Genomic DNA, 22065 nt, shown 5'->3' with positions numbered 1-22065 from the left:
CAGAACGGATTAACAAAAAAAAGGTAAAAAGAGAAATTCAAGTTTTATGCCCCTCATGGCAAAGCCATTAGGGGCATGTTCCCGGGTTTTAACCCGACTTTAGATGATATACACATGTGTATGCGTGTTCAGGTGTTATCAGTCATCTGCACTTATGGCAGAATGACCAAGGTCTTTTACGTGCCACTGTGGTGACACGGGGGAGGGAGATGGATACTGTCTCTGGGTCTGCACATAAGGTTGACCTGTGTCCATCCCGGCCCGGATTCGAACCAGCGACCTTTCGATCACAAGTCCAGTGCTTTACCATTTGAGCTACCCGTGCCCCTCTAAGGTAAAAAAAAAAAAAAAATTCAAAAAAAAAATCCAAATTTTTTCCTGGGACGGAAATCCGTCAGGGACGGAAGAAATCCCACCCCTGGTTATATCGCGACGGGGAAAGGGGGGGAGATGGGATAGGGGAAAGGGGGGAGATGGGATAGGGGAAAGGGATGTATTGCTAATATGAGAGTCAACTGCAGCCTGTGTTTCTTGTGTCTGTATCTCTTGTTTCAGCCAGGTACGACTATGAGTGTTGACTGCAGTATGTGTTTGGGGTGTCTGTATCTCTTGTTTCAGCATCGTGTCAGGGGTTAAAATGAGACCTATTTTTAAACCCGAGTTCAGGATGCGGCGGGCAGTGATATTCATATCATGCTTTTTCTCCTCTGTATGTGTAAACATGTGTCGCTTTAAAGAACCACATTGCAAGAACCTGGAACCACAATCGCTGCATACATGTTTTTTCTACCCTGTATGTGTAAACATGTGTCGCTTCAAATTACCAGACCACAAGAAGGGCAAAGCCCATACGACTCACATGCTTGACCTTCTGCTTTACACATTTTTCCTACCAAAATACATGTGACCTTGACCCAAGGTCAAGGTCATCCAAGGTCATGCAACACAAAGCTGTTAATTCAAGACGTACAATGGTGCTTATTGGCTCTTTCTACCATGAGATATGGTCACTTTTAGTGGTTCACTACCTTATTTTGGTCACATTTCATAAGGGTCAAAGTGACCTTGACCTTGATCATATGGGACCAAATGTGTTTCATGATGAAAGCATAACATGTGCCCCACATAATTTTTAAGTTTGAAACAGTTATCTTCCATAGTTCAGGGTCAAGGTCACTTCAAAATATGTATACAATCCAACTTTGAAGAGCTCCTGTGACCTTGACCTTGAAGCAAGGTAAACCAAACTGGTATCAAAAGATGGGGCTTACTTTGCCCTATATATCATATATAGGTGAGGCATTCAATCTCAAAAACTTCAGAGAAAATGGGAAAAATGGGAAAAATAGCTGTTTTTTAGACAACATTTATGGCCCCTGCGACCTTGACCTTGAAGCAAGGTCAAGATGCTATGTATGTTTTTTGGGGCCTTGTCATCATACACCATCTTGCCAAATTTGGTACTGATAGACTGAATAGTGTCCAAGAAATATCCAACGTTAAAGTTTTCTGGCCGGCCGGACGACTCGGGTGAGTACATAGACTCACTTTTGCTTCGCATGTGAGTCAATAAAAACCTGGCACCACACTCATTGCATGCATGTTTTTTCTCCCCTGTATGTGTTACCATGTGTCGCTTCAAATAAGAAGACAGTTTGAAACTAGCATCACCTGGAAGCACAATCGCTGCATACATGTTTTTTCTACCCTGTATGTGTAAACATGTGTTTCCTCAAAGAACCAGTCCGTAAAAACATGGCACTACACTCATTGCATGCATGCTTTTTCTCCCCTGTATGTGTTAACATGTGCTGCTTCAAATTACCAGACCGTAAAAACTTGGCACCACACTCAATGCATGCATGTTTTTTCTCCCCTTTACGTGTTAACATAAGTTGCTTCAAATCACCAGACCGTAAAAACCTGGCACCACAATGGTTGCATACATGCTTTTTCTCCCCTGTATGTGTTAACATGTGTTGCTTCAAATAAGAAGACAGTTTGAAACTGGCATCACACTCAGTACACTCATACTTTTTCTACCCTCTATGTGTTAACATGTGTTGCTTTAAATGAAAAGACCGTAAAAACCTGGCACCACACTCATTGCATGCATGCTTTTTCTCCCCTGTATGTGTTAACATGTGTTGCTTCAAACAACCAGACCGCAAAAACATGGCACCACACTCATTGCATGCATGCTTTTTCTCCCCTGTATGTGTTAAAACGTGTCGCTTCAAATAAGAAGAGCGTTTGAAACTAGCATCACACTCAGTACACTCATATTTTCTCTCCCCTCTATGTGTTAACATGTGTAGCTTCAAACAACGAGACCGTAAAAACCTGGCACCACACTCATTGCATAAATGCTTTTTCTCCCCTGTGTGTAATAAAATGTGTTGCTTCAAATAACCAGACCGTAAAAACCTGGCACCACACTCAATGCATGCATGCTTTTTCTCCCCTGTATGTGTTAACATGTGTTTCTTCAAATCACCAGACCGTAAAAAACTGGCACCACACTCAATGCATGCATGCTTTTTCTCCCCTGTATGTGTTAACATGTGTTTCTTCAAATCACCAGACCGTAAAAACATGGCACCACACTCATTGCAAGCTTGCTTTTTCTCCCCTGTATGTGTTAACATGTGTCGCTTCAAATAAGAAGACAGTTTGAAACTAGCATCACACTCAGTACACTCATACTTTTTCTCCCCTGTATGTGTTGACATGTGTTGCTTCAAATTACTAGACAGTAAAAACCTGGCACCACACTCAGTACACTCATACTTTCTCTCCCCTCTATGTTTTAACATGTGTTGCTTCAAACAACCAGACCGTAAAAACTTGGCACCACACTCATTGCATAAATGCTTTTTCTCCCCTGTGTGTGTTAACATGTGTCGCTTCAAACAACTAGACCGTAAAAACCTGGCACCACACTCATTGCATGCATGCTTTTTCTCCCCTGTGTGTGTTAACATGTGTTGCTTCAAACAACCAGACCGTAAAAACCTGGCACCACATTCATTGCATGCATGCTTTTTCTCCCCTGTATGTGTTAACATGTGTTGCTTCAAAGAAAAAGACCGTAAAAACAAGGCACTACACTCATTGCATGCATGCTTTTTCTCCCCTGTATGTGTTAACATGTGTTGCTTCAAATGACCAGACCGTAAATAGCTGGCACCACACTCATTGCATGCATGCTTTTTCTCCCCTGTACGGGTTGTAATCACAACCTGCTGCTTCTTGTGACCTGAACACGGGAATGTGGTGCCAGACATTGGAACTGGATCTGGTTCACGTCTCTCATTTAGTTCTAATCTACCCATGCTTTGAGTTTCTGTTATCCATCTCCCTCGTTTCAGCCAGGTATCACAGTGAGTGTTCACTGCAGTCTGTGTTTTCGGTGTCTGTATCTCTTGGTTCAGCCATGTATTGTTAATATGAGAGTCAACTGCAGCCTGTGTTTCTTGTGTCTGTATCTCTTGTTTCAGCCAGGTATCGCTATGAGTGTCGACTGCAGTCCGTGTTTCTGGTGTCTCTATCTCTTGTTTCAGCCAGGTATCACTGTGAGTGTTGACTGCAGTCTGTGTTTCTAGTGTTTGTATTTCTTGTTTCAGCCAATTATGACTGCAATTGTCGACTGCAGTCTGTATTTCTGGTGTCTGAATCTCTGGTTTCAGCCAGGCATCGCTGTGCCCATTAACTGCAGCTTTTCCGTCCAGTGACTGCACTGTAGTCATGGTAGCTGTGTTGACTGCAGCTTTTCCGTCCAATGACTGCACTGTAGGCATGGTAGCTGTGTTGACTGCAGGTTTTCCGTCCAATGACTGCACTGTAGGCATGGTAGCTGTGTTGACTGCAGCTTTTCCGCCCAATGACTGCACTGCAGCCATGGTAGCTGTTTTGACCTCCCTGTCAGGCACTGAAAGGAATGCAAGTGATATAAGTGATGCAAATTAGTATCTACAGAGACTGTAGAGTACACAGAGACGCTTCATACGGCGCTGATAATTGAAACAGGAAGCCCTGTGGCGCCACCACGCGGACACATGTAAAAACCTACTTTCGCTTTCCACAGCAGTAGCGATATCGTGCAGCACAACCATAGCCACATCATAAAGAAAACACATCGGGGCATGGTCTTTGTGTGTGTGTGTGTGTGTGTGTGTGTGTGTGTGTGTGTGTGTGTGTGTGTGTGTGTGTGTTTAACTGACTCAAAGAGAGAGAGAGAGAGAGAGAGAGAGAGAGAGAGAGAGAGAGAGAGAGAGAGAGAGAGAGCTTTGTAAACAAGAAATAAGAAAATCATCGATCGATCAAGATTCTTTAATTAAAGTCAACTTGGTCACGAGAACATGGGTGCAACTGCTGGAAAATGAAAAAACTGAAAAGGCCGTGGTCCAGGGGCCGGTAAGGCCCCGGCGGGGAGCAGGGGCAGCGCCCTTGCTGGGGGGTCCATGCAGGGGGCAGCGCCCCCCACCCACAAACAAATTTTCGCATTTCAGGGAGGATTTGAATGGCCTCTTTTGACTCTAAATCTATTTCAGAACAAACAGGCTTTGCAGATACGCATAATATGAACAATCTTGTAAACTTGAAGGTATTTGTAACCACCCAGCCAAAAATGAATTTTAGCATTTCAAAAGGGGCTATTTGAGCTTCTCCTGGTTTTAAAACTGAAAACAGCAACAAACCTCTATACTTGAAGGTGTTTGGTTGCATCACTCTTGCTAAAGGGTCTACAAAAAACAAGGTCAACACATTTGAAGAAGGATTTTAGAAGCCTCTCCTTGCTATCTTTCTTTATTTGGTGTTCAACGTCGTTTTCAACCACGACGGGTTCTATCGCAATGGGGAAAGGGGGAAGATGGGATAGAGCCATTTGTTCTTTCTTTATTTGGTGTTTAACGTCGTTTTCAACCACGAAGGGTTCTATCGCGACGGGGAAATGGGGAAGATGGGATAGAGCCACTTGTTCTTTCTTTATTTGGTGTTTAACGTCGTTTTGAACCACGAAGGGTTCTATCGTGACGGGGAAAGGGGGAAGATGGGATAGAGCCACTTGTCAATTGTTTCTTGTTCACAAAAGCACCAATCAAAAATTTGCTCCAGGGGCTTGCAACGTAGTACACTATTTTTACCTTACTGGGAGAATGCAAGTTTCCAGTACAAAGGACTTAACATTTCTTACATACTGCTTGACTAAAATCTTTACAAACATTGACTATATTCTATACAAGAAACACTTAACAAGGGTAAAAGGAGAAACAAAATCCATTAGTCGCCTCTTACGACATGCTAGGGAGCATCGGGTAAATTCTTCCCCCTAACCCGCGGGAGGTCTCTCCTTGCTAACAAAAACTTAAAATTGGAGATTCCCAAATTAAAAATCTTGTAAACTTGAAGGTGATTGATTTTATCACCTAGTTTTGTCTTTGATTTAAAAAATGTTAACTGAATTAAAGGAAAATTACCATGCTAACAAAAAGTGTTCACAAACACAGGAAATTACAGTCACCTCCCTTGTATTATTCTTTACTTGAAGCTTATGAATTTATCATTTCAGGAGGTAAATTCTCAAATAATTGTTGAAACCAAATGAGAAACAAGTTTCAAGTCACTGAGTTTCAGACCTGTTTACCCTAAACCCGAGCCAAGAGTACTTTCCCAAAAAGTTGAGTGTATTTTTCAAAAAGTTAGTGTACTTTGCAAGCAAAGCCATATGGGCTAGGGAAAATGTACGCGTGGGTGCAAACGTGTTTGTGTAAGAATAGCATGTCTTGTGAAAACCTTCAGAATTTAACTCCTTCCATTACAACAGGGATAAAACAATTTTATTTACCTGTCAGTTTATAGCATTATAACCAGTGTCTTCCAAACAGATTGATAATGAAAAGATGAAGCTTGTGAAATATTACAACTGCGGTTGACAGTGGCAAGTTCATTTTTACAATCATCTCAGAAAACCTTGCTTCAGCACGGACTACAGCCTTTTCTTCTGGCAGGATTTGCTTTGCAGGAATGAACTTCATAATTCCTTGGCAGCTTTCAACGGATTTCTTTGCAGCAACCATGTCCAGGTGAGTTTTGGAAATGCAGTGTCGTTCGATGTCATATTTCCCAGCATGGGCAACGGAGAAATCTGATTTACAATACTTGCAGTGTGCATGACGTTTTCCCATAGTACCTGGCTCTTTCTTATATTTCTCCAAGAAAATCTGCTGCTTCTGCTGTTTAGACTTGGTACAGTAATCCGAAACTGACACATTAATTTTACCGCTTCATTTTGCCACGATTGTCCAGACTCGCACGTGCCAACAACTGAACAAGGTTTCCACAGCTGAAGACTCGCTGTCATGGTTATCTCTCTTAGACCGAACCCCGTATCAGTTGTACCATCCCGTAATCAGCACACCAACACCGGAAAACGTATTCTAGATTTTTTCTTATGCGTATTTTGTGCGTGTGTCGCGTATTTGCGTACCGGTAATAATTTGGCGTACAAAATACGCCCAAATCGTACTGGTAAACAGGTCTGGAGTTTGTTTCAATTGAATACTTTCAAAAGGGCTAACTGCTCAGGTTAAAAAAAGAAGAAGGTTTAGGCAAAAACGGAAGGGTTAAGTTACACATGCATTTTTCATCGCACAAGTTTGGTATAGCAAAATCTATTGAATAGGAGCTTTTTAATACAAATGAATCGTCGCGATATAACCTTCGTGGTTGAAAACGACGTTAAACACCAAATAAAGAAAGAAAGAATACAAATGAATTGTTTGCTTCATGGGTAACATTTGAATTATAATGGAAAATTTCTAAAGTAAATTTTCCTTTGATTAATATACTTACCCGAATCACATTAGCATTGAGTTCACTTGAGATGCTTATCACTGAAAAACGCTTACCCGACTAAATAATTTTAAAGGGAAGCAACCCCATCACCAAAACGAAAGCGAAAGTAGCTTTGGTAATGAACAGGCACCGGGAGTTACCTCCCATATTGGTGTGTGCCACGTCACTTCCTATAACTCCACGTGGCTACCCTTCATACGGCTTTAAATAAACCTTAAAACCATACGCGGGGCAGGCGGGAGGGAATACAATATGTGATTCGGGTAAGTATATTAATCAAATGAAAATTTACTTTAGAAATTTTCCATTAAATTACATATTCTTAATCCGAATCACATTAGCAGATAAAATCAACAAGGCGGTGGGAAAGAAAAATCTAACTCACTCTAAAAACCTTGCCAGAAAGTGGCCCCATGCCAACAAGGCAGGAAGGGCCCGGTGGAAAGAAAATTCTAACTCACACTAATCCTTAGCCAGGAACTGGCCCGCTGCCAACAAATCAGGAAGGGATCGGAGAAACGTCCTGATTGACAGCCAAGGAGTCTCTAAATAAAAACAAGAAGAGCAAACGCTCGATCGAGTCACTTTCGCAGTTCTGAATATTATATGAGGCATCAGATGGACAGGAAGAAATTGCTATTCACAACACAATGCATACCTGAAGCATACCTGTGACCTTGAAAAAGGTCAAAGGTCACCAAAGCAGACGTCAAAGTGTAGAGGTCACTGGGAGTCACGTTCACATAAAATTTGAGCCCGGTCACTTTTATAGTTTCCGAGAAAAGCCCAACGTTAAGTTGTGTGTTGCCAAACAGAAAAGGCTAGTTATCTCCCTTGTTTTTCTGATAACGTTCGTAAAAGGCTACAGAAGTAAATACTTTGATGTAAAGAATAATCCTACAAAGTTTCAATCACATCCGATGAACTTTGTCAAAGATATAAAATGTCTAATTTTTCCTTTGACGCTGACCTGTGACCTTGAAAAAGGTCAAAGGTCAACGAAACCATCGTTAAAGTGTAGAGGTCATTGGAGGTCACGACTAAACAAAATATGAGCCCGATCGCTTTGATAGTTTCCGAGAAAAGTCCAACGTTAAGGTGGTGTCTACGGACGGCCGGCCGGCCGGACAGACTAACACTGACCGATTACATAGAGTCACATTTTCTCAAGTGACTCAACAAGAGGCGAAGCCTTCAAGGCTCACGTAAGAAATAGACAAACAGTAACACAAACTCAATCACTCCGTCACACATACACTCGGTCTCGAATAGCAGCTAGCATCTGCTGAAGAGACATTAAACCCCAACAACCAACCAACCAATCACACATACACACCCACACACACAGTAAGCTTAGGTGACACTGTGCAAGAAAGAGAGACACTAGATCTAGATCTGTCTGTGTCTGCATGTGGCCTACTTACAGGGACACGACTGCCAAATAGTCTCGGCCCGCTCAAAATAACAATGACCGAGACCACACACACCACGCGAGAGAGAAAGACTACAGGGAGGCATGCCGTCATGATGCATTAATTGACGTCAAACACTTTTGACCGTGACGTAATCTTATGCGAGCTTTATCCATAGTCTTGGATAACCACTCACACATAGACTCGGAAATGTTAAAGTTTCTACCACAGACATACACACACACACACACACACGCACGCACAAACGCACAGACAGACAAAGTTACGATCGCATAGGCTACACTTCGTGAGCCAACTAGCCAAAGAAAAAACCTCAGAAGGCTAGTAAGCTGTGCCCAAACCTTCGTTCAATCCCACGGACGAAAAAGCAAAAAGGCACAGAGAGAGACCAAAGCTCTGGATTAAAAGAACCCGAACCGAGTAGAGGGGAAAGACAATCTGCCCCCCCCCCACCTTTTCTTCTTGGCAGGAAAAGTCAAACCCAACAAGAAGTGTGGAAAAAAGAGAGGCAGCTCAAAGGAAGAGCGACCAATCACCACGTAAGAGAAAGAGAAAGACATCCAAGTACAAAGTACCAGAGTCCAACTCGATGACAAAAACTCACAAAGAGCGTAAGCATACCAGAAGTTCCAAGAATAGAGTACGCAGTTCCTCACTCACTGACATCCGTATAGGAGCAACAGGAGGAGGAACGGAAACTCCGGGCGGAGCCGGAAAGGCAACGGACGAAGCCGCATAAACGGAAACGCCTGTTGCGATGACTAAGGCCGGAGGCCAGAACGCCCGAAGGCCAGTCAACGGTCAACCCCAGCCATGACCTCTGTGAGTGCACGGGATGGAGGACCTTCGTTTCCGGGAAAATCCGGAAGCGCGACTCCCGAAAACGGAAGCCGCCCTTGCTTATTCACAGCCGTGCACGCAATGCAAACAGGTTTAGAAAGAGCAGAAGATTAGGCAACGGACGAAGCCGCATAAAGCGGAAGCACCTGTTGCAGTGACTGAGGCCAGAAGCCAGAACGCCCGAAGGCCAGTCCGCGGTCGACCCCAGCAGTGACCTTCGTGGGTGTACTGGATGGACCTTCGCTTCCGGGAAACGCGACTCCCGCAAGCGGAAGCCGCCCTTGCTCAGTCACGGCCGTACACGCTGTGCGATCAGGCCTAGAAAGAGCAGCATATCCTGACCAGCAGGAAGTTTGCGGTCGACCCCAGCAGTGACCTTCATGGGTGTACTGGATGGACCTTCGCTTCCGGGTAAACCCGGAAACGTGACTCCTGCTTGCTCAGTCACAGCCGTACTCGCTGTACGATCGGGCATAGAAAGAGCAGCATATCCTGACAGGCAGGAAGTTTGCGGGTAGTGAACCTGCGACCAAGAACTGTTGCTCAAAAGAGAGCATCCGGTGGCTTCACGAGAGCCAGTGGAGCAGTTTGACTTACCGTCCATGCCCCCCAAGGAGGCAGTAGACGCAGCTGAAGGCCCGCGACCGAAAAGCCGTGGCCGACGGCAAACCAAGAAGCCAATGAGCAGCCGTCACCCGCCGCCGGCGGAAGTACAACGCTGGAGACGGCGTGGGAAGCTGCAATCTTCTCCCCCAAACTGCGAAACTCTGGAAAAAGAGAGCTAAGCAGTATAGACACCAGAGCGCCGCGCTCCGATGCCAAAGAGAGGGAAAGCAAGAAGAAAGAAACGTCACAGACATGCTAAACTGCCCCCCAAATTCATTTGGGGCAGAATAAGTAACAGACAAAGCGGTTATACATGCTTAGTACGAAACAACAAATACCAATGGTCTGGTAGAGCAATGACACAAGCCTAGCCATGTTATATCACAGTCAGTCACGCTGACACAAAAAACAGGCGGCGAAACAAAGAGTTACTGGAAAATTAACAAGTCCAAAACGGATGAAAAATTCAGCAACTACAACGAACTTCCTGTCAAACTAATGACTAATAAAGGAAGCGCTTACCAACTAACAAAGCAGAAGGCAAGTAAAGAGGTAAAATAAGGTTTACCTAACCAAAACATAGGCCGTGCCACGTTCGCCGTCAGCTAAGCTGATAAACAAACATGGGGCCAAAATGTTCGTTACTGAAAAAATTTACAAGTCCGCAAAACGGACGAAAAGTCAGCAACTACAACAACATTCTTGTCAAAATAATGACCAAAATGGAAAGAGCTCACCAAACACGTAAAGGCAAGCCGGTAAGACGGGTTAGGCGGCCGGTGGGTGTCCTTACAAACACCAGCACGCAGCCACACACGGAGCCAAAAATCCGACGACCTTCTCTGCTGTAGGCTGAATAGTCGTATGAGTTACACATGGTGTTTACAGGGGAAGTGACGTCACGTAACCCGGACGGAGGTAACTCCCAGGGTAGATGGTCATTACCATACCTGTATTTGCACTTTTTGTGTTGGGTTGCTTCCCTTTAAAATTGTTTAAGACGGGTAGCCTTTTCAGAGCTTAAGCATGTAAGACTGCGTCAATGCTTTTATGTGATTCGGGGTAAGAATATCAATATGTAATTCAATACGTAAATGTTGAATTGTATCTTTGATTCTGGGCTTTGGTGTAAAGTAACTAACTGATAAATGATTTTGCTTATATTGAGACAGGAGAAACTTTTTTTAAATGTTGCTTTAGTACAGATCAACTCTACATTCAGCAATCAAGCAATTGGATAGTGAAACAGTTGCCTAAAGCTGAACCTAAGAAAATGACAGCACCTTAAAATTATGTTATGGTGTAAATGTAACATACAGTCATTTGTGCTTTATCTGCAAATATTTGATAAACCGAACACTTGACTGGAAAATAAAATGCTGCAATTGAAGGACAGGAATACTGAGATGTTTATTCATGTAAATTTAAGGAGGTTTAAAAAAGTCTAAAAATTGTAACACTTTTTAGACTCCTTGACAGATTCTTGGCCATATATCCACTGCGTCTTATAAAAGCAATCTGTTCTACTGTATAGCCACTACGTCTTACAAAAGCAATCTGTTTGCTGAATATAGCAGGGGAATTATTGGCCTATTCACTTATAATTCAGTCGATCGTATGTTTCAACATAAACTGCCTTATCAATGTTACATTTACAATGAACTGCACACAAAGGCATATTTTTTTTCTCAGCGATGTACTGCTGTTTACAAAGCTTCATTTACTGTAAACTATTTTGTCTACAAGCTTGCTCTCTCTGCTTTTTCTTCAAAAGACAAAATTATCTTTACATAGGTTTTGTTAACACTAACAGTAACACACCTAAAAGATGTCACTTTAACAATTAAAAGCTAGCATTTGTTCAGCAAGACACATTGTATATTGAGGATGTTGCATTTGTTGTTTTAGTGTTAGAGAGGTTTGGTAAACCTTACCGTATGGCTCTGGTTCCGTCATGTGCCAGTACTGCGGTGTCTCTTCTGCGACATCAATCTCTATCTTGATGTCAGACAGAATTGCTGTGTCTCCTTCCTCCATGCTGCAAGGGGAAGCTTCTGCATGTACCTGTCTGGTCACTAGTGAAGGCCTTGATGGTTCCCCACTGTTCACAGCGTTACTGTAGAAAAAACAAAAAAAAGGTGGTACATGTATTTGAAGAAAACGAGGATCAAATGGTGCAATGGTTATTCTGCTTGCACTTGCAGTACAAAAAAAAATCTATGGCAGCTGGTCTTTATGGTAATTCTTCCCACACGACATCACAACCACCAAAATAGCACAGCCGCCACAGGAACATCTGAACAGCCATTTTCAATTTTTCAAGGGAAAAACGTCGTGGTCTTGTCTTTCACAAACTAAAAACATGGCACGCGCTCCTCAGTATATATCACTATATGCAACGTAATCATTGTATGCAAAAATCAGCAATAAACAGGTGAAACAAAGCAAAAGCTATACGCACTCCGAGTGTTTACAGGATTGCTAGATCTGTATACACTCCGACAACGAACAGCTTTGTTACAACTCTTTTGTCAATGAAATGCCCCCTAACTAGTCATTAGGAAGTAGCCAATGAAAAACCAATAATTATGATGTATTGACTTCCGCTATCTCTTTTTCGGAGTGTCGAGGGTTGGCAAATAATGTACATTTACATAGTATACAACCATTTCTGGGTCACAAAGTGTGTTCCAAACTGCCGTGGAGCAACAGTTTTTGTGTGTGTTACTGTTTGTTTTTTGTTTGTGTATGTCCCAAGCGTACTTTGATATATGGGTACAATGAATCGACAATGAATGGCGTCGCCGGAATGACAATCTGCATGTTGATGTGGTTGTCTGGTCTTTGATGTACACTCAGAGAATGAAATCTACATTATATTATAATTAAAGTCCGTGGAGCATCAGATTTTTTAATTGTTTTGCACTGGCTATACGCATTCGGAGTGTCATAGTAGTATACAGGGGTCAGAGTCCTGTATACACTCCGGCGTTTTCGACACCACTGTGGAACACTTAGAGCTAGTACAGCTACATATCATATTTTCCAAAACACACAAGTCAACATCCCACAATAGCAATTCGCGGTAATCTTGCACTTTAGTGTTAAATTCATAGCTCAGAATTCAGAGGCATCTAAGCCTCCAAATTTGCAGAACCTTCACTTGTAAGTATAACAATAGACCCTATCGGTATTCCAAGCTCTCGTAATCTCTCGCAAACTTCAGAGCATAGCAAAGCATGCGGTACAGCGATCTCGTGCGAGCTGCACAAGCCAAGGTTCGAAGTTCTCGCGATGTTTAAAGCATAACAAATAGCGTGTCTCGCGAGAGCTGCTCAGATACTGAAAAGGTCTATTCATTTTAGATCCCTTTGATGTCACGGAATGAACTGTATCTTTGTGTACAAATGCATTTCGTTTACATGCGTCAAACTCAAAGACGGAATTATGATTATTCGTGAATTCTGACAGGGGATATATAAAGTTCTCTGTCGTGTATATGATGTCGCTTAGTTGAAAACGTAAGCTTTCTGGCGTCATTTTCATCGATCAAACAACCAAATTAATCAATTATGGCTCAAGTTTGGAGCTCAATCCGTCAATGAATTTCACGACAAAATAATGTTCTTTGGCTTATATCAAAAATAAGGAAAGAATGTCACTGAATTCTGAGCTATGAATTTAACACACTAAAGCATATCAAAATACTCATTTAAACCAACCTAGCTTCAACAAAACAGTTTCACAATCTTTCGATTTACAAGCTTTTCAGACACCATGCCTAAACTAGCAATCAGATTGATAGTCGTAACAATGATTTCCTCCGTAACGTCGTTTTGCACAAAACTGCCAAATGAGAAAGGAATAGACACAAAACAAATAATGTATTGACACATACTGAACAGACCCAGTGCCTGAGTGTGTGCTCATTTCTGTTGTTTATAGAACATGTTTTATTGCACACGCTTTTCGGGAGGCTCAGACATTTTTGAAAGTGAAAGATGTGACTCAACACCGACTACAACTACGCTGATTATGTATTTCAAGACATCTTGGTAAAATGACACAAAATTTAGTAGATTTTCTGGTGAAGAGCTTATATCAAGGGAGCGAACTCCATCAACTTGAATTATTTTCGTCTGGTTCATCAACCGATGAATCACGAAGACTGTTCCACTACTTTGCTGTTTTAGATCAAAACCGTTCATAAGGTGTGTATCGTTATGTTATTGCTTCGAGTGTATTAGATAATGCTATTATTTTGCTGTGTATTGGTTACTTTTTGCATCAGCTGATTGAGTGAGTTGAGGTTTGATCACAGGCGGAAGGTATCGTCCACTGGACTAATCACAGAAAGACTACTGTCTTGTCTTGTCTTTGTCTTTCCATTACTGCCCACAATCAACAGTAGTGATTATTTCGGCACTTGATGGGATGTTGCGCAAGTCCAGTAAAGCAGCGTTTCCAGCATCCAAAAGTCCATTAAAGTTCACAGGTTGGGGAGTATGGGGGGGGGGGGGGGGGGACATGAGTCACAGTGGCTGCTGGTTTAGTGCGAGGCGCGCGACACAAAGGTGTCGACAGTGCGGGCCTCGACGACAGCTGCTGGTAGAGAGTTCCAGTCCTTCACTGTGCTGGGAAGAAAAGCGGCACTCCGATACTGAGTGCGGCAGGTGATGAGGCCGAACTGCTGGCAATGGCCTCTTCGCTGGCGTGGTGGTAAGGGGGCCAGCTTCGACTTGATGCCCGGACAGTGGACGATGCTGTTCTTGATCTTATAGAGCATCGAGAGGCGGGCAAGCTTCCTGCGCTCCTCCAGAGACTGCCACCCAAGGGAGTCCAGCATCCGGCTGACACTTGACGTGTTGTGGTAGCGGTTGCAGACGAATCGGGCAGCTCGTCTCTGGACGGCCTCAAGCTTGTCGATGTTCTTCTGGGTGTGCGGGTCCCATACTGACGAGGCGTACTCCAGGATAGGCCTGACAAAGGCCTTGTACGCCTGCTCTTTCACGGATCTTGATGATATCTTCAGATTGCGCCGCAGGAACCCCAGGGTTGGCTATTTGGTCTCATGGATAGTAGTAGACCTGGGAACCCATACGATTTTGCCCCATTTTGTATGCATGATTGTCTAGAATCAATCAGTGGGAAAAAATAAGAAAAGAAAACTTCTTACACTATTCTTCACAAGCGCATCCCGAAGCCGATCCAGTGTTTTGACACATGATTACTGTTATTGTCAGTGTTGTGATTGAGGTGATTTTGTGAATGTTGATGGCAGTTTTGTTTATTGGTAAGCTCATAAATTTTGTCCAAAATAAATAAAACCTAGGTAGGATTAAATGTGATTGATCAGGCAGCTTGAGGCAGTGGAGTTTGACAAGATTGCAAAAGGTAATGCCCTTAGCATAGACATTCATGAATTATTGAGGAAAGGTTGTTCATGCATTAATGGGACATACGTTGCAGGAACAACTGAAAGAACAGCAGGACCAACCACAGGACGTGTTCCAACCACACGTAAGTTACTGTCTGTATACCTTGTACTGCCCAATGAATGCATGGATACGAGGACTGGGTGGCCGAGTGATAACGCACTTGCGAGAGGTTGCGAGTTCGACCCTGGGTCAGGGCGTTAGCAATTTTCTCCCCCCTTTCCTAACCTAGGTGGTGGGTTCAAGTGCTAGTCTTTCGGATGAGACGAAAAACCGAGGTCCCTTCGTGTACACTACATTGGGGTGTGCACGTTAAAGATCCCACGATTGACAAAAGGGTCTTTCCTGGCAAAATTGTATAGGCATAGATAAAAAAAAATGTCCACCAAAATACCCATGTGACTTGGAATAATAGGCCGTGAAAAGTAGGATATGCGCCGAAATGGCTGCGATCTGCTGGCCGATGTTTTGTTTGGCAATTTTACAGTGGTTATAAATGAAAAGAGGACATTATTTTCTGCAGTTGCAATTCTGTTTTCTCAAGAAAGAAAGGGTAGAATTTCTTTCAGTTTTCATTGGGTAACTTACATTATGTTATTTTACTGGATATAAATTATAATACTACTCTGATATGAGCTGTACTTTATGTTACGCTTTCCATGTTAGTTATGTTCAAAATAAATCGGTTTGCAAGACAAACCAAATTTTGTTTTCATAGAAACTGTTGTTTTCTACTGAGACACGATTGTTAATCTTTTGCGATGCTTGTTCCTGCAGAAACACCCAACAAGCCAACAGGTGGATCATGTACACCACAGGATGTGGGTAAGTCCAATTCCGAAGGTTCTGCAGCTTTTATTGCAACATTACCTGCTATTCCGACTTGGTCGTGTGACAGACGTTTTCTTCCACACGAGATTACGTTCATTGTCTAACGAAGTTTTGGGATGAGTCGTTCACTGGGGGTTCATTATATAGTAGAACGCATCCGTGGTAGAAAAATCAGTCGTAAAAAGGGGGTGGTTGTAAACAGGGGGAGTTAAGGGGGAGTTAAGGGGGAGTTCTACTGTACTACAAATACATTCTCATGCATTTAGGAGACCAACAACTAATTCTAGTCTGCAGGTCTGCTCTTGAGATTGTGTCATAATGTTATCATCATAAATCTTACCTGCATAAAGTTATTTGTAAATCTGTTTATTTAAGAAGATAAGTTTCATTCTAGCAGTTTCTTTTTCTTCTGTTTTAACAGAGAATCCTCAAGAGAAAGTTAAAAAGTGGCTGGAAGCAGTACCCGGATCTGTTTCCTCATGTCAACAAACACCGCCCCCATCTGTTTCCTCACGTCAACAATCAGGTAAGGAAATCAAATTCTCATCGGAGACACGATTATGTCTATGGTTTCATTAGAACTCTCTTTTCCAAAGGGGAGTTGTATTGTTTTCACTTTGTGCATCCCCCTGTCCGTCCGTCACAAAAAACGTGATCGCCCATGTCTCTACCGTTTATGCACAGATTAGCTTAAAATGCAGTATGTTGGTCCTTACCTAGGCGGGGGTCGGGGTGGATGGGCGTTGCATTATGCAAACATTTTGACTGCACATATCTCAGCCGTTTCTGCAGCGATTAGCTTAAATTTGGTATTTTGATTCCTTATCTGATGGCAAGTTAGTCTGTTTGGGTCGCGGTAAGATGAGGGTGGGGCAGAAGGTTGCGTTATGCGTTTTTTGGTGCTCGAAAATGAATTTCTGGTGTGTGATGACATTTCTAGTTCTCCACATAATTTTTTGTCGGGTTGTGAAATCATTTTTATTTTATAACCTTTGCCATAAAAAACGCAACAAACAATGTGAAGTTGCTGTAAATTAAAACAGACTATACATCAAATTATTCAGTAACGGATGATTTTTGTTAGGACGAGTTGTCTTTCAAACATGCTTTGCTCACAATGAGAGATTCTCGACGTTTGTTAGGACGAGTTGTCTTTCCAGTTTCCTGCATAAACGTTGCTCACATACCATAGTCATTGAAAAGTTTCAATTGACGTTTGTTATGATGAGCTGTCTTCACTTGCACTGCGTTGCGTTTCTATAGTCCGTTTCTAATGTGCTTGTTGTAGTGTATGTGACAGTTGTTTTTTGCGTTTGTTTATGGCAAAGGCTATACTTTGCTTATCAATGGTACATTTTAGCTTTGTATTTGACAATACTGCAAACTCCCTCTAATACTACTCTGATATGAGCTGTACTTTATGTTACGCTTTCCATGTTAGTTATGTTCAAAATAAATCGGTTTGCAAGACAAACCAAATTTTTTTCTCGTAGAAACTGTTGTTTTCTACTGAGACACGATTGTTAATCTTTTGCGATGCTTGTTCCTGCAGAAACACCCAACAAGCCAACAGGTGGATCATGTACACCACAGGATGTGGGTAAGTCCAATTCCGAAGGTTCTGCAGCTTTCGTTGCAACATTACCTGCTATTCCGACTTGGTCGTGTGACAGACGTTTTCTTCCACACGAGATTACGTTCATTGTCTAACGAAGTTTTGGGATGAGTCGTTCACTGGGGGTTCATTATATAGTAGAACGCATCCTTGGTAGAAAAATCAGTCGTAAAAAGGGGGTGGTTGTAAACAGGGGGGTCGTAAAGGGGGAGTTCTACTGTACTACAAATACATTCTCATGCATTTAGGAGACCAACAACTAATATTCTAGTCTGCAGGTCTGCTCTTGAGATTGTGTCATAATGTTATCATCATAAATCTTTCCTGCATAAAGTTATTTGTAAATCTGTTTATTTAAGAAGATAAGTTTCATTCTAGCAGTTTCTTTTTCTTGTGTTTTTAACAGAGATTCCTCAAGAGAAAGTTAAAAAGTGGCTGGAAGCAGTACCCCGATTTGTTTCCTCATGTCAACAAACATCGCCCCCATCTGTTTCCTCACGTCAACAATCAGGTAAGGAAATCAAATTCTCATCGGAGACACGATTATGTCTATGGTATCATTAGAACTCTCTTTTCCAAAGGGGAGTTGTATTGTTTTCACTTTGTGCATCCCTCTGTCCGTCCGTCACAAAAAACGTGATCGCCCATGTCTCTACCGTTTACGCACAGATTAGCTTAAAATGCAGTATGTTGGTCCTTTCCTAGGCGGGGGTCGGGGTGGATGGGCGTTGCATTATGCAAACATTTTGATTGCACATATCTCAGCCGTTTCTGCAGCGATTAGCTTAAATTTGGTATTTTGATTCCTTATCTGATGGCAAGTTAGTCTGTTTGGGTCGCGGTAAGATGAGGGTGGGGCAGAAGGTTGCGTTATGCGTCTTTTGGTGCTCGAAAATGAATTTCTGGTGTGTGATAACATTTCTAGTTCTCCACATAATTTTTTGTCGGGTTGTGAAATCATTTTTATTTTATAACCTTTGCCATAAAAAACGCAACAAAAAATGTTAAGTTGCTGTAAATTAAAACAGACTATACATCAAATTATTCAGTAACGGATGATTTTTGTTAGGACGAGTTGTCTTTCAAACATGCTTTGCTCACAATGAGAGATTCTCGACGTTTGTTAGGACGAGTTGTCTTTCCTGCATAAACGTTGCTCACATACCATAGTCATTGAAAAGTTTCAATTGACGTTTGTTATGATGAGCTGTCTTCACTTGCACTGCGTTGCGTTTCTATAGTCCGTTTCTAATGTGCTTGTTGTAGTGTATGTGACAGTTGTTTTTTGCGTTTGTTTATGGCAAAGGCTATACAAGATACAAGATACAAGATATTTATTCACCAATTTTGCAAAAGGATTTCATCTTGGCACGGCACGGTAAAAATAAAATAAAAACCAACCAGACACATATGCAGACACACATCACCATGCATGCATACATACGTACATTACACTGTCATGCACACACAGACACAACTCACACACACACACACACACACACACACACACACACACATACGTTCCTTTCCGCCAAACTGGGTTCCACACATCACACAACGGATAGTGCGTTTGTAGTGCACTTGCACTACAACGGCACTGGGCGCAGTGCCTTTGTAGTGCACTTGCACTACAACGGCACTGAGTGCAGTACTCGCTCCGGCATCGACGAATTTTACACTAAAAAAGGCACAAAATTTGACCTATTTCGTCGCCTATAGAGGACGGAAAGAATGTCATTTTGAACATTGTTATGACATTCTTTCCGTCAAAAAAGACGTCCATACACGCGAAAAGCACTCTTTCTCATGCTTTTTTTATTTTTATTTTTATTTTATTTTTTTATTTTCACTCTTTCTCATGCTTAAAAAAAGTGGGTCCCTGATTCAGGAACCGAGTTTTCAAATGAACCCAGTTTTTACTGAGTGTTAACTAGCCGTGAACCGGGTTTGATGGATAGGAACGTACACACACACACACACACACACACACACAATTATTTACATTCTCACACATAACCAGCCACATATCTACATCACAAATTCACATCGTCGCCTTGTAAACGTAAAAACCATATCAGTTTAAAAGGGGTGCCAGTAATATCAATACAACATTAGTGAATACTAGAACAATACCTAAAATTTATAATCCATTTAAAAGTAAGTAGTACACGTAATTATTATCATATAGTCAGATCATCACATAAAATTATATAATCATGATCTAGCCAGTAAGACAGTTTAAAACAACAGTATTAACAGACTATCACAGATCTACTCAAGCACCTGAACTTAGAGTCGCATTGCACAAAACTACTACCATCACAGAACTACTCCAGCACCTAAAAAATAAGGACCATTCCACATTGCACATATTTCCACTATCACAAGTTATGAGAACAGTAATGGAATGCAGTGAAAGGACTAAGTAACAAAAGAACCCCCCCCCCCCCCCCAATCCTATAACTACAGTATATTACAGTATTGAGACTTTGCTTATCAATGGTACATTTTAGCTTTGTATTTGACAATACTGCAAACTCCCTCTAATACTACTCTGATATGAGCTGTACTTTATGTTACGCTTTCCATGTTAGTTATGTTCAAAATAAATCGGTTTGCAAGACAAACCAAATTTTTTTCTCATAGAAACTGTTGTTTTCTACTGAGACACCGTCCGGAAAACTTTAACGTTGGATATTTCTTGGACACTATTCGGTCTATCAGTACCAAATTTGGCAAGATGGTGTATGATGACAAGGCCCAAAAAAACATACATAGCATCTTGACCTTGCTTCAAGGTCAAGGTCGCAGGGGCCATAAATGTTGCCTAAAAAACAGCTATTTTTCACATTTTTCCCATTTTCTCTGAAGTTTTTGAGATTCAATACCTCACCTATATATGATATATAGGGCAAAGTAAGCCCCATCTTTTGATACCAGTTTGGTTTACTTTGCTTCAAGGTCAAGGTCACAGGAGCTCTTCAAAGTTGGATTGTATACATATTTTGAATTGACCTTGACCCTGAACTATGGAAGATAACTGTTTCAAGCTCAAAAATTATGTGGGGCACATGTTATGCTTTCATCATGAGACACATTTGGTCACATATGATCAAGGTCAAGGTCACTTTGACCCTTATGAAATGTGACCAAAATAAGGTAGTGAACCACTAAAAGTGACCATATCTCATGGTGGAAAGAGCCAATAAGCACCATTGTACTTCCTATGTCTTGAATTAACAGCTTTGTGTTGCATGACCTTGACCTTGGGTCAAGGTCACATGTATTTTGGTAGGAAAAATGTGTAAAGCATGTGAGTCGTATGGGCTTTGCCCTTCTTGTTGTCTGTTAGTTTAGACTTAAAATAATGTTCTTTGGTGTTTAGGCTTACAATACATGTGTTCTTAGGGAGGAAGAAAAAGTACAGATCAATAAAAAGGTACAGAGAATGTCCATTAGACTGACTGTGAACATTTTATATGTACAGAATGTCACATTACTCATGTACTGTTAATCGATTGAATACAATTTGAGTCATATTATTTGGTCGTCTGATGCTTTTCTTCATCTGTGCTTACATGACTGTGTGATAGTGGTGTGATTGAGTTTGTCTGCATGGTTGTTGTTTAGTTAAGGGTTTGTGGATATCTGTCAAGATCGCAAGTAACAAACGTATAAAATCAAATATTCACATGGATCGCTCACTATTTATATATCAATTTCGTCATTGTGCTAAGTGCCTACACATATAAACACCATGTATGCTGTTTCTGTCAGGCATAGTTATTTACATACACAACCTCATGGCTGCTGCAACCATGCCTAAAGTTAGAGCACATTTAAAAAGAGGAAGAGGTAAAAGTAAAAGTGCCAAATAAATAAAAATATGCATCCTTGACAATTAGGTTTTAAGTTTTGCGCTCACGCATGTGCAAAACAGACTTTAACAAGTTATTCGCCCAATGACAAAATCAGACAGTTCAAATTAAAAACACACACACACACACACACGGCACGTTTAGATTTGAAATGTGTGCACACACAGAGTTTCTGTGCCACGTCAACTTAATAGAACATCAATTATTGCATCACTTTTAAATTATGTCAGCAAGCCATCCTGCTACAAAAACAAATGTCTGCTATACCCACAGCTTTTCTCCAAGAGACGATTTCCGAAAGTAGCTCTTTGGGGTGTGTAGGGGTTGTGAAATAGAGAATACCCTTACTCTTATGGGTGAAAAAACATTTGATCGGCCAAACACAAGCGAGGGGGGGGAACAGGAGCATGTGCAAATATTGTAGTCCCTGAAAATCAGGTGTTTACTCTTTCACAACCAATACAAACCTGACAGAGTTATTTCCGAACATCGTCCGGTATATATATGAGCCTTTGCCAAAAGGTGCCATTTCGGACCCATGTATTTTTGGAAAGCAAGTGTAATTAACT

General features: G+C 41.8%; 1 protein-coding gene and 2 long non-coding RNA genes across 3 annotated transcripts in view; 1 reads left to right on the top strand and 2 right to left on the bottom strand.

The window, feature by feature from the left end:
* Positions 1-22065, bottom strand: part of LOC138949675 (uncharacterized) — a 349293-nt gene that overhangs the window by 43468 nt on the left and 283760 nt on the right. The gene's annotated exons all lie outside the window — the stretch shown is intronic.
* Positions 1668-3896, bottom strand: LOC138951380 (zinc finger protein 121-like). The gene is made up of 2 exons (XM_070322992.1): positions 2503-3896; positions 1668-1671 (listed from the first exon to the last, which is right to left on the bottom strand). Exons 1-2 carry the CDS (start codon positions 3849-3851, stop codon positions 1668-1670), a joined length of 1353 nt encoding a protein of 450 aa, XP_070179093.1. The 5' UTR covers positions 3852-3896.
* On the top strand, positions 13617-19116 carry LOC138949673 (uncharacterized). The gene is made up of 6 exons (XR_011450391.1): positions 13617-13948; positions 15207-15257; positions 15950-15997; positions 16425-16529; positions 17556-17603; positions 18025-19116. It is a non-coding gene; the product is annotated as an uncharacterized lncRNA (long non-coding RNA).

This window comes from Littorina saxatilis, linkage group LG16 (assembly GCF_037325665.1).
Source record: "Littorina saxatilis isolate snail1 linkage group LG16, US_GU_Lsax_2.0, whole genome shotgun sequence".
Lineage (NCBI taxonomy): Eukaryota > Metazoa > Mollusca > Gastropoda > Littorinimorpha > Littorinidae > Littorina > Littorina saxatilis.
This window is presented reverse-complemented; position numbering and strand designations above follow the sequence as displayed.